The following is a 13,130-nucleotide window of genomic DNA, read 5'->3' as shown; positions in this document are numbered from 1 at the left end:
GCGTTACTGACAGACTGGGAAGAGAGGAGCTGCAACAATGAGAATATGAGGAAAATAATGAACAAACCTGTTCTAGTAGAGCCAAAAAACACAATACAACAACGGCCTTTCCCTGTCTAAGAGACGAAGCATGTTTCTGACAGAACTCTGTCCACATTATTCCCGTCTCAAAGCGTCCTCTCATCTGTTTGACCCTTTCCATTCATTTTTCTGTCTTTCGCTGCTCTCTCCGTCCCCGTAACAGGAGTCCAATTACCCGGCGAGCAGATAGAAGTTCAATCTCATTACTCAAGCGGAGCTCTGTGGATTAACCCTCTCTGATAGTAATCTATCGCGCGCCGAGGGCAGAGGGACGGACACGGCCGGCGCTAATGAGGCTCACAGACATAACTGGATGATAATGGCGTCTAATGGCATCTACTGAAGCTTATGGCCAATAACCACAACCAGTAATCCACAGTTCTTCAAGGACTTACCCAGCAGGTTGCCTGAGAAGTTGACGGGCAGAACGATGCCCACCGACAGCACGCCCACCACGACCAGCAGACCGATGATGTGCCGCTGGAAGGACAGATAGTGGACGGCGTCTTCACCGCACTTCTCCCGGATCTCCTCGTCCCTGCGGGGAAAGAGACTCACGTCAGATATATTCAAATACTTCAAGATATAATGAATATAGTGTACAATGTAAAGAACATACAGGAGATATTGAGTTTTGGGTTTGAAGTGTGGAATGGGAAGTAGAGAGTATGAACTGGGATAAATAGTATGGCATATAGAATATATAGTATAAAGTATACAGTGAGTAAACTGGGGTTTGTGAGGAAACTGCAGGAGATTCATGAGGTGATGTGTATATTATATATTTTTATATAAATATATACTTTTAAATATATTCATTTTAAGGTGTCCATGTTACAGTAAAATTATACTGTACTGAAAAATAATAATGAACTAAATGCATGTTGCATGTATAAGTTGCATGTAATTATGCATAATTTGTAGTTATTACTACAGTAACTACACTAAAATAAAGTGTTACCAAATAAAAAAAAATTTAAAATGAAGGCAAATCAAAATAAAACACTAATTTATAAAATAAAAATGCAAAATTCAAATATATACATTTAAAATTAAATAATGAAAAGACAAAAAAAAAAAAAAATCATAAATATGTACACTTAAAATAAATAAAAAACAAACTTACTAAAAATGAAATAATTAAAATGTACAATTAAAATAATGATGAAAATAAAAAACTAAAAACGAGTAAAATCATAAAAATGTACACTTAACCTAAACTAAGAGCTAATTAAAATCATAAAAATGCACAATTCAAATTAATAATTTTAAAATAATCAACAGAAATGTATTAATTAAATCATTAAAATGTAAACTTAATAAATAAAACTTACAAAAAAATTAAATGGTTAAAATGTACAAATAAAATATAGAATTTTTAAGTAACAACAAATCAAAATAATACTAAAAATGTATAAAAAATTAAAATGTGCAATTACAATACACATTTAAATAATGATGAAAATAAGAAACTAAAAATTAAAATGTACACTAAAAACTAATACTTAATAAAAACTAATTAAATCATAAAAATGCACAATTAATCATTTTTAAATCAACAAAAATTTTTTATTAAAATGTACACTTAAAATAATTTAAATAAATCCTTAAAATTAATAAAATCATAAAATCATGTAAAATCAAAAATAATTTTAAAAAGAAAAATCAAAATAAAACATTAAGTGTATAAGAAATTAAAATGTACAATTAAAATAATTATGAAAAAACCTAAAAATTAAATCATAAAAAAACCAAAAAAATTAATAAAATCATAAAAATGTACTTAAAAACTAACACTTACTAAATACTTATTAAATCATAAATGCACAATTCAAATTAATAATTTTAAAATAATAATAATCAACAAAAATGTATTAGTGTATTAATTAAATAATTAAAATGTACACTTAAATGAATTTTTTTTTTAAATAAATTCTTAAGAATTAATCAAATCAAAAAATAATTTAAAAAAATAAAACAAATCATAATAAAACAAAAGATTAAATATTTTACTCGTTTACCCGCATTCATATGTCCATTAACCGTCAATCACAGAATCATGAACATGCTGTGAAATTATTGAAATATTTTCTTGAAATCTTGAGATTTTAAGTTATTATTTTAGGTCAAAGGGGTTCGGCTGTCAGAAACGTTTGAGAAACCGTTATAGAGTGAGCAACACAGATCTAGTGCTGCATATTCTGCTTACTAAACTCACACCAGAGCCAAAGAATCACTTACTTTATTCTGAATATGGCCGTCAACCAGGAGCAGAAGCCCTGCAATGAAAACACAGCAAATGAATGTGTGACACACACACACACACACACACACACACACACACACACACACACACACACACACACACACACATAATGCAGTACACACAACAATAAACAGACTATAACTGCATATATTAATACAAGTCATGTGTTTAATGGCTTCAGCACATCCTCTCGGCCTGTGAAAGACTCGGGTCAGTCATGAGAAGGTGATTTCTCAGCAGGATTACAGGTGAACGCAGGTGAAGAGACAGGAGATGCTGAAGTCCTGCACTGATCTCTTAAGAGGCTGGAAAACAGGTGGCTGATTTCACCTGCTGAAAACTTGCTGGAGGCGCGTCACGATCGTGGATTAACAATGGAAGACCACTAAGTAGGGATGCACGACGTATCGGCCAAAAATCGGCATTTCTCCGTCCATGTTTTCCACATCTCAGAATTCATAACGAAGGCCAAGCATCCTATATAGGACACAAGTTTCCTGTATAAGACACACTTCCCACTAAGGAATCTTGCAGTTTCACTTTAAGGGAGTTTATTTGGGGGTTTTGTCGAGTCAGTTTCTCTCCTGAAGGCTTCTGGGGACTTTCAAGGACGGCGTCTGAAACGAGTGCAGAAACGCTGGTTCATCATGACTGTGATTTAAACACAAATGATGGAGGGAGGAAGTTTTCGCCCTCTATAAAGGCCGCTCGGTTCTTTCCGAGCATATATAACGACGTGAGGTCAGTGTTGCATGGAAAAATCAATGATGTCCGCCGGGAGCGAGAGGGGCTGGGAGACGCGCTTTGGGAAATGGGTAATAAAGACTTTGAGTTGGATCCAAAGCCAAATTGCCAACAAATCGTCTTCATGTAGCTTTTTAAACTTGGCTTTGCTTACGGATAAAGTGCAAAAAATGTAATTTCAAAACATTGTGCAAAATTTTGAGAATGTGTTTAACCAGTCGGTAAGATTTTTAAATGTCTCTTCTGCTCACCAAAGATGCATTTATTTGATCAAAAATACAGTAAAAATTGTGAAATATTATTACAATGTAAAACAGCTGATTTCTGTGTGAATATATAGTAAAGTGTAATTTATATTCAGTGATCAAAGATGAATTTTCAGCATCTTCAGGGTCACATGATCCATCAGAAATCATTCTAATATGATGATTTGATGCTCAAGAAACATTTTTCATTACTAAATGCATGTTGCATGTATAAGTTGCATGTAATTATGCATAATTTATAGTCATTACTACAGTAACTACACTAAAATAAAGCGTTACCAAATAAATAATTTTAAAATGAAAGCAAATCAAAATAAAACACTACTTTATAAAATCATAAAATGCAAAATTCAAATATATACATTTTAAATTAAATAATAAAAATGCAAAAAAAAAAACATAAAAATGTACACTTAAAATAAACTTACTAAAACTTAAATGATTAAAATGTACAATTCAAATACAAATACATTTTAAAGTAACAACGAATCAAAATAAAACATTAAAAGTGTTTAAGAATTTAAAATTTAAAATAATGTTGAAAATAAGAAACTAAAAATTAATAAGTTAAAATAAATAAAACTTACTAAAAATTAATTAAATGTTTAAAATGTACAAATATATAATTTTGAAGTAACAACAAATAAAAAAAAAAATACTAAAAATGTATAAAAAAAATAAAATGTGCAATTGCAATACACATTTAATATACATTTAAATGATGAATAAGAAACTAAAAATTTATAAAATGTACACTAAAAATACATACTAAAAACGAATTAATTTTTAAATAATCAACAAAAATGTATTAATTTATTCATTAAAATAATTTACACAAAATAATTTAAATAAATTCTTAAGAATGAATAAAATCATAAAATCATGTAAAATCAAAAATCCTTTTAAAAAGAAAACAAATCAAAATAGTGTTTAAGAATTTAAAAATTAAAATATACATTTAAAATAATGATGAAAATAAGAAACTAAAAATTAATAAAATGTACACTAAACTTACAGAATTTTGAGAATGTGTTTAAACAGTCAGTAAGATTTTTAAATGTTTTTTCAAAACAAGTCTCTTCTGCTCACCAAAGCTGCATTTATTTGATCAAAAATACAGTAAAAATAGGTTAATATTTTTGCAATGTAAAACAGCTGTTTTCTATGTGAATATATAGTAAAGTGTAATTTATATTCAGTGATCAAAGCTGAATTTTCAGCATCTTCCGTGTCACATGATCCTTCAGAAATCATTCTAATATGATGATTTGATGCTCAAGAAACATTTATGATTATTATCAATGTTTTAAAAATTTTTACTGTCACTTTTGATCAATTTAATGTGTCCTTGCTGAATAAAAGTATTAATTTTATTTAGCCCTCATGTGTAGAAATGAATTCCAGCAGACATTTTCACATGATGTTTGAAGACTAAACCATACACACTCACTCAAAGACTGCAGCCAACCCTGAATTATTAATCGCACACAGTCACGTGACCCGCCGACAGTCAAACAGCAGTGGATGCAGATGAGAGGGGAGGGCGGGGCTAGAGGGAGTGATTGACAGGTGTCTTACGTTATCTCGCTGTTCGAAATCCACCGAGCTGGAGACGGAGGTGAGACGTTCATAACGGTCCGGCGTTTCAGAATGTAGAGCTGAAGCCACACTGTGCGCACGCACACACACACACACACACACACACACACACACACACACACACACACACACACACACACACAAAGAGACAGAAAGCAGAAGGAAAAAGAGAAAGAATAAAGTGAGAAACATGTTAGAAATTCAGGTCTTCTGAAGGGTTAAACTGGTTGTTTTTGGTTATTCTGAAGGCCTGAAATGAACCGAGCGCAGCCGGACCTTCAGAACATTCAGGTCCACACAAGCAAATATAGGTCCGTCTCATCTCGGGGCTGATGGGATATTAAGTATTTATGTGCTTGAGGAACTGAGAATGCATCTGTAAAGCACATTCCCCTCCGTACGCTGAAAGATATTAACCCACAGATGAAGACTAATCTACTCCCAAAACACACCGCAGAACAAATACAGATCTAAACAATCCTGACAGGAAGACGCTCGTGGTTTTTACAGCCTCCTGAAACTCAATTTTGAGTGTTTAGCAGCTACATCAGGATCTGTGAACCTCATTTCCTCTAACCTGAGTTTTATTAAGTGTTGACAATGAGATTATGTGGTTTTTATAATCACTTAACACTGCTTTTGTTATTTTTTTACATGAATGTCGTCACCAAAAACCTTTTGGATTCAATAAAAGAGATCTAGTTGTACTACCTTACATACTTTGGATGTCATATCTTTGTTTTTATTATTATTATTAAGGCCTTTGGACAAGAAAATGACCCGTCACGTCATTGACCCATTTATTTATGCTCTTTAAAGCATCACTAACGGGCTTTGATGAGGACATGATCTCTGAAGTTAATTTAAAGAGCCGGATCCTCTTTTTCCTTGTCTGTGCACTGGCACAGTTCGTAAAAAAGGACTCTGTCACATGACTTTATTAACGTGGTTCCTCTGCTGTGGGTCCTGATGACTGACAGACTCATTAGACTAACGGCAGAAAACGGATCTGCGCATGAGGGACGCAGGGATCTTCCTCTAAAGCAGGAGCTCTGGTGCGTCTCAAATGAAGTGATAAGAACAGAGCTTCAAACGGGCCAGAATTAAAATTTAAAAATGAATTGAGCATTTCCTGAGCATTGTGTTATTGTAATATACTGAACTGGATCCGAGATCTATTTCTACGCTTGCTTGCTTTCATTATGACCTGTCAGTCAAATCAGTCAATAAGACAGCAGTGTTTGTGTGGCAAAAAACTCTGCTGAGGCCATAAATGACTCCAAACGTTATACAGTTTGTGATTTATACTGTATATATTCTGTTCAAATTTAATTTATTCACTCTTATGTTATTCCAAACCAAACCCATGTGACTATTTTTCTTCTGTGATGCACAAAAGTAGATGTTTACAGAATGTTCATGCTCATTTCCATAAAAAAATAAAATAATAAATTTTTTTTTAATAAAATACAAAAAAAAAATCATGAAAGTCGTCCAATGACTTCTATTATATTCCAAGTGTGGACTACTTCAATGGTGCTTTAATAGCATTTTTTTGTCCTTTTTTATTTTTTATTATTTTATTTATAAAAAGTGAATATAAAAATATTAAATTAAAAAGCATTTATAATTTTTTTTTTAAATATTAAAAAAATATATATATATAAAATAAAATAAGTGAAGTAAAAGTAAAAAAAGCTGCAACTTAAAATAAATAAAATAAAAATAAATACAATAATAGTTTATTTTATATTTTTATTTCTAATCTATTTTTAATATAATTTAATTGTATAAATTAAAAACATTTATAAAATAAAATAAGTAAAGTAAAAGTAAAAAATAAATCTGAAAAAAACCCAATAGATTTTGTATTTTTATCTTTTTTTTTATAAATTATGAAAACATTTATAAAATAAGTAAAAAAATAAAGTTGCATCTTAAAATAAAAAATAAAATAGTTTTTTATATTTTTGTTTATAATTTATTTTTAATATAATTTATTTTTATAAATTAAAACATTTATAAAATAAAAGTAAAAGTAAAAAATAAATCTGAAAAAATACAATAGATTTTGTATTTTTATTTATAATTTTCTTATAAATTATGAAAACATTTATAAAATAATTTATAAAATAAGTTAAGTAAAAAAATAAAGTTGCATCTTAAAATAAAAAATAAAATAGTTTTTTATATTTTTATTTATAATTTATTTTTAATATAATCTATTTTTATAAATTAAAAACATTTATAAAATAAAATAAGTAAAGATAAAAAATAAATCTGAAAAAAAATTAATACAACAGATTATTTTGTATTTTTATTTATATTTTTTTTATAAATTATGAAAACATTTATAAAATAATTTATAAAATAAGTTAAGTAAAAAAAAATAAAGTTGCATCTTAAAATAAAAATGAAATAGTTTATTTTATATTTTTATTTATAATTTATTTTTAATATAATCTATTTTTATAAATTAAAAACATTTATAAAATAAAATAAGTAAAGGTAAAAAATAAATCTGAAAAAAATAAATACAATAGATTATTTTGTATTTTTATTTATAATTTGTTTTATAAATTATGAAAACATTTATAAAATAATTTATAAAATAAGTTAAGTAAAAAAATAAAGTTGCATCTTAAAATAAAAAAAAATATTTATAATTTATTTTTAATAGAATCTATTTTTATAAATTAAAAACATTTATAAAATAAAATAAAAGTAAAAAATAAAGCTGAAACAAAACAAAAAAAGAAAATACAATAAATAGTTTTTTACATTCTTATTTATAATTTTTTTTATAAATTATAAAAACATTTATAAAATAATTTATAAAATAAGTAAAGTAAAAGTAAAAACAAAGTTGCATCTTAAAAAAAAATAAAAAAATAAAATAAAAGTAAAAATAAAATAAAATTTAAAGCTGCAACTTAAAATAAAAAATAAATACAATAAAATAGATACACTCACCAACCTGATTAATGGGTTGTTGGATGACAAGTCGTCACCCATTGTGACTCATCCTGAGTTTGGAATATCATGAGGGTGAATAAAACTCAGAGAACAGCTCTGTGTTCGTGTGCGAGGAGGTCTGAGGAGGTCATATCCACCTACGATCACCACTTTTGAAGGAAAGCTCTACATGAGAAGATATACGTGACTGGCCACATTCACAAGGGCGGGAAGACTCACAATACTGAGGGGGTCTTGTTTGGATCCACTCTTTGGGGTCACAACGGGTCAGAGAGACACGCTAGAGCTCTATTACCTGCGTACGGGCTCATAGTTATTCCGTTCCTTTCTCCTACTGTAGTCACATAACAAACGTCACAAAAAGAGACACGAAGGACAGGCGGTTATTGACACTCATGTGTTAGAGGCCCTTTGGAAAGCAAATTCACATGAGTGAGTCAAACAACACCACACACAAACACACACACACACACACACACACACACACACACACACACACACACACACACACACACACACAAAAGAGGAAAATTAGTATGTGGTGTGCAATCAGAGAAAACACTCAGGACAGCATCTCTAAAGCGACATGTGTCACCCGTGGTGTGTTAGAAAAGGTCAAAAGTGAGGAACCTCCATAATTACAAACGAAGACACACACACTAGTTTATCAGAAGTAGTGAGCAGTTAGTTCACCAGAGTAAAGCATAGGAACAATAACTGAACATACTACTCCCGCTCCTCCAGACCGTTGAATCTTCTCTTCTGTCTTGGGAAGGAAAGAAAAAAAGAGGAAGGAAATAATAAGCTTGAATTCATTCAAATCAAAGAAAATCTCTGAAGGCTGCAGCTGTCAGATCTTTAACTGTGGAAACAGAGCGATGTTAGGCGATTAGAGACACACCATGTATCTGAGGACATATCAGTGTCTCTCAATGTATTTTGAAGACGACGTGCAATTAAAATATGTTCTTGTAAAGAAATAAAAAAAAAAAAAAATCTTAACAACAAATTAAATAAAACCTTAAATAAAATTTAAAAAAAAATAAAAATAAAATATATATAAAAAGTAAAAAAAAACTAAATATAAAAGAAAACTGTGCAATTAAAATACTTCCTTGTAAATTAAAAAAGTAAAAAAAAAGAAATACTAAATATAAACCCTTAAATAAAATTAAAACAACATTAAATATTAAATTATACATAAAAACTCAATATATTATAAAATAAAATATAAAAATAAACAAAATATAAAAAATAAAAACAAATTTAAATGATGTGAAATTAAAATACATTTTTGTAAAGAAAAATAAAATAAATAAAATAATAAAATATAAACCCTTAAATAAAATTAAAACAATATAAAATATTAACTAATTTATATATATATATATATATATATATATATATATATATATATATATATATATATATATATATATATATATAAAAAAACTAAATATAAAAAATAAAATGTGCGATTAAAACTCTTGTAAATAAATAAAAAAGTAAAATAAAAATACTAAATATAAACCCTTAAATAAAATTAACACAATACTAAATATTAAATAATTATATAAATTTAATATATTACAAAATATAAAAATAAAAAACATTTTAATGTGCAATTAAAATACGTTCTTGTAAAGAATAAAAAATAAGATAATAATAAAATATAAACCCTTAAATAAAATTAAAACAATATAAATTAAATTATATTATATTATATATAAAATTAATATATTACAACACAAAATATAAAAAAATGAAAACAAATTTTAAAAGATGACATGCAATTAAAATGCGTTCTTGTAAAGAAATTAATTTTAAAAAAGTAAAAAAATAAATAAATAAAAAATACTAAATATAAACCCTTAAGTAAAATTAAAACAATATAAAATATAAAATAAAATATAAAAATAAATAACAAAATATAAAAAATAAAATAAAACAAAACAAAACTAGGTGCCAGTGCAGTACCAATGCCAAACTTTTCTAATGACCCAGCCCAGTTTGCACAGTAGCTACTATGCACATGCTCTGCATTTCAATAAAATAATTACAACTGCCTAAAGCGGCTACATTACACCACATTATAGCTGTGCTTTCACTTAAGCACTCAAGTGTTTACAAGTGGTGTGTAAATCTGTTCGCTATGAAGCGTAGAGTCACGAGAGCGTAAACTGGAGCCTCGTGTTTAATGTACAGAATCAGCAATCTGACGGGTCTTTCCCCAGGAGTGTGTCGCTGTAATTACAGACGGACGCTGTGCACTCAGCAGGTCCACAAACACTTCAATCTAAAAATCACTGTCAATAAACAGAACTGAAGTCACTGTTGTTTTTAAATTGCCTTTGGCCATAAATGACATAAACCAGAGATTGAGTGAGAGGATGGACGAATGTACACTGTGAAAGAGAGTAAGAAGGGAGCTGGACATGCAAAATGCCCAATCAACTGTGAGACGCCAATAGGAAGCTCATCAATGCTCCATTTCCTCTACAGGAAGTAGTAAAGCATCATGGGAGCACAACCAATTGGACTTTCAACAAGAAAACAATCAGTACAACAGTCTTCAAACCCTTCAGAATAAAAAATTATTGTTAAAATAAATATTTAATGGTACTTTCTGGTTAGCGAACACCAGATTAAAGATCTTTAAAATAAATATATGTGTGGCAATTATGTAACCAAGTTTAAAAAAGACAATGCCAGTGGCTGAGTCTATTTCCAGCAACATTAATAAGCAAATAATACATGATCGATTCGACGGAAAATGATATGAGGGAATATTTCTGGCTCTGTTCCGCACCAGCGAGGGAAGAAAAAAGCAAAGAAAAGCAGAAAGGAGGAAGAGCAGAGTGAAAATAGAAACACACAGCAGTGATGTGCACTGACAGCAGCAGAAACACAGCAAATCTGCTCAGAGATAATGAAACACACTGTGTTATGAAGCAGATGGTGTGTGTGTGTGTGTGTGCAGGCTTTAATTCACTTCCTTACTACTCCTGCCAAAGAAATGTTTCTTGAAAAGTTTTTGGGTGCATTTAGTTTAGCACCTGTATATTCAAGCTGTGAGACCGGATGAGGAAGACATGTGGGGTGTACAGATGGAGGAGGACCATCTCTGTGAGGCAGAACCTGAATAATAAGGATTCAAAACTACTAGCATCATCAAGAGGCACTCCAGATTTTAATTCATCAATTCATTCTGCATTCACAAACCAATTAAATGTATGGGCATAGCCTATTTCTACTAATGAACGTTACTTCCGAACACAATGATCCAACTTAATGAAAATTGGTACATATGAACATCAGGATAATTTGAGGACACGCACCAATTTTCACCCAATTTCGTCCATGGGGGGCGCTAAAACTAGGAAATTGTGATGAATCTTCAACTTTGATCAAGAAGTCTCGCTTTTGGTTCTACTAAATTGTTCTGTTTTAGCATACTGTTGTCATTTTGCCATTTATTTAGACTCTGATGAAGGCTAAGGTTAAGGCTATAATTGGAGATTAACACTGTAACACTGTGTTTTCATTAATTTGGCTAAAATGGAAAGAGCAGTGGACTTGGGTCTATAATAGGGCTGGGTAAAAAAAAAAATATTGATTTCTCGATTTTAATCGATTCTCATTTTTACGAACCGATATCGATTCTTAAATCCAGGAATCGATTAGTCTAGTCTGTTTTCAGTTGATGAATGAGCAGAATATGTAGCGCCTCCCATCCAATAAATCCCAATAATCTTTGTGCTTTGTTACTTTTGAAATCTGAGACTTTTGTTCATATCAAATGACGTCCATCTTATTGTGAGATTCAAAAAATAAATACCGTTTTGGCGCTGTTTAATGTGGCGTGACAGATCGCTTTAGCGCCTCAGTTAAAGAGAAGCATGTGATCATCCTCTCCTCCGCTTTAATACCAGTTACAGCACGAAATAAACATGCATGAACATCTGAAGGTATGTTAAAATATACAGTACAACTTACTGAAATCCGTATCATGTCTCGTGTAATTGCTCAGTGTTTCAACCTCGGAAAGACGTCAGTAAAACAGCTTGTAAACAATGTTACGTAACGTTACATTTACCTCAGAAAAACACATTCAGTGACCATAAACTCATTAGTCAGCTAGAAAAGTGAACTCTAGAAAGCAATATTCTGATAAATATAGCTATGCACCGGTTCATATTCATTATAATTTTTAATGTTATTCAATGTTTAATGCATGTTTGAATAAAGCAGTTATGACAGCCGTGATTTAAATGTTTATATTTCAAAAAACTAATTGGAGTAGAAATATGATTATGTAATTCTAAACTTTATTTATAATAAAAACATCACTGAGTGTAATTTAAGTGTTTGTATATAAATAAGTTAATTTAACCTTCAATATTATTATAGTAGTACCAGCTGACTCTCAAGTGTAGTTTACAGCATTAGTTGAGATTTTTTTCCTCTAGAAAATTTGCCATGTACTGAAACTGAAATACTACATCCAAAATAATCGATATCGAATCGAAATCAGAATTAAATCAAAAGCATGCGAATAGTAATTGAATCGAACCGTGAAAATTGTGTCAATACCCAGCCCTAGTCCATAATCTCAAAAAAAAAAAAAAGAAAAAAAAAAGAAGTCTTAAAATCCATTCCATGAGACACAGAGACTTTTTTTTAATCAGTAACCAGAGGTGGTCTTCTCTGTTGACTCAAATGTGCTCCTAACTACTAAAGGAGGTTGCTCTTCACAGTGATTCTACTCAAACACCAAGTTTTTCGCCTATTATTGACCACTTGGGGTGTACAGATGGAGGAGAACCATCTCTGTGAGGCAGAACCTGAATAATAAGGATCCAAAACTACTAGCATAATTAAGAGACACTCCAGAAAGAACATCATTCAGGGGATTTTAATTCATTAATTCATTCTGCATTCACAAGCCAATTAAATGTTTGGGCATAGCCTATTTCTACGAATGGACGTAACTTCTGAATGCAATGATCAAACTTAATGAAAATAGGAACATATGAACATCAGGACAATTTGAGGGCACGCACCAATTTTCATCCAATTCTGTCCATGGGGGGGCGCTATAACTAGGAAATCCTGATAAATCTTCAACTTTGATCAAGTCCAGCTTTTGGTTCTACCAAACTGTTGTAATTTTCTCTACTTTTGCCATTTAATTAGAC

General features: G+C 30.1%; 1 protein-coding gene across 4 annotated transcripts in view; it reads right to left on the bottom strand.

Moving 5' to 3' along the window:
• Nucleotides 1–75: 75 nt before the first annotated feature.
• The window catches only part of zgc:153431 (CSC1-like protein 2), a 52,329-nt gene continuing 39,274 nt past the window's right edge, over nt 76–13,130 (bottom strand). For 2 of the 4 annotated variants that reach the window (XM_048172883.1, XM_048172884.1), the window contains 4 exons: nt 8,660–8,698; nt 4,936–5,026; nt 2,323–2,360; nt 76–619 (listed from right to left, as the gene is read on the bottom strand). In XM_048172883.1, the coding sequence (XP_048028840.1) occupies nt 418–619; nt 2,323–2,360; nt 4,936–5,026; nt 8,660–8,698 (370 nt within the window). In that variant the 3' untranslated portion in view covers nt 76–417. The remainder of the gene's footprint in view (nt 620–2,322; nt 2,361–4,935; nt 5,027–8,659; nt 8,699–13,130) is intronic. The other 2 variants (XM_048172882.1, XM_048172885.1) reach the window with 2 other exon arrangements.

This window comes from Megalobrama amblycephala, linkage group LG21 (genome assembly GCF_018812025.1).
Source record: "Megalobrama amblycephala isolate DHTTF-2021 linkage group LG21, ASM1881202v1, whole genome shotgun sequence".
Classification (NCBI taxonomy): Eukaryota; Metazoa; Chordata; class Actinopteri; order Cypriniformes; family Xenocyprididae; genus Megalobrama; species Megalobrama amblycephala.
Note: the sequence above shows the minus strand (reverse complement) of the source record. Positions and strands in the feature narration are given on the sequence as shown.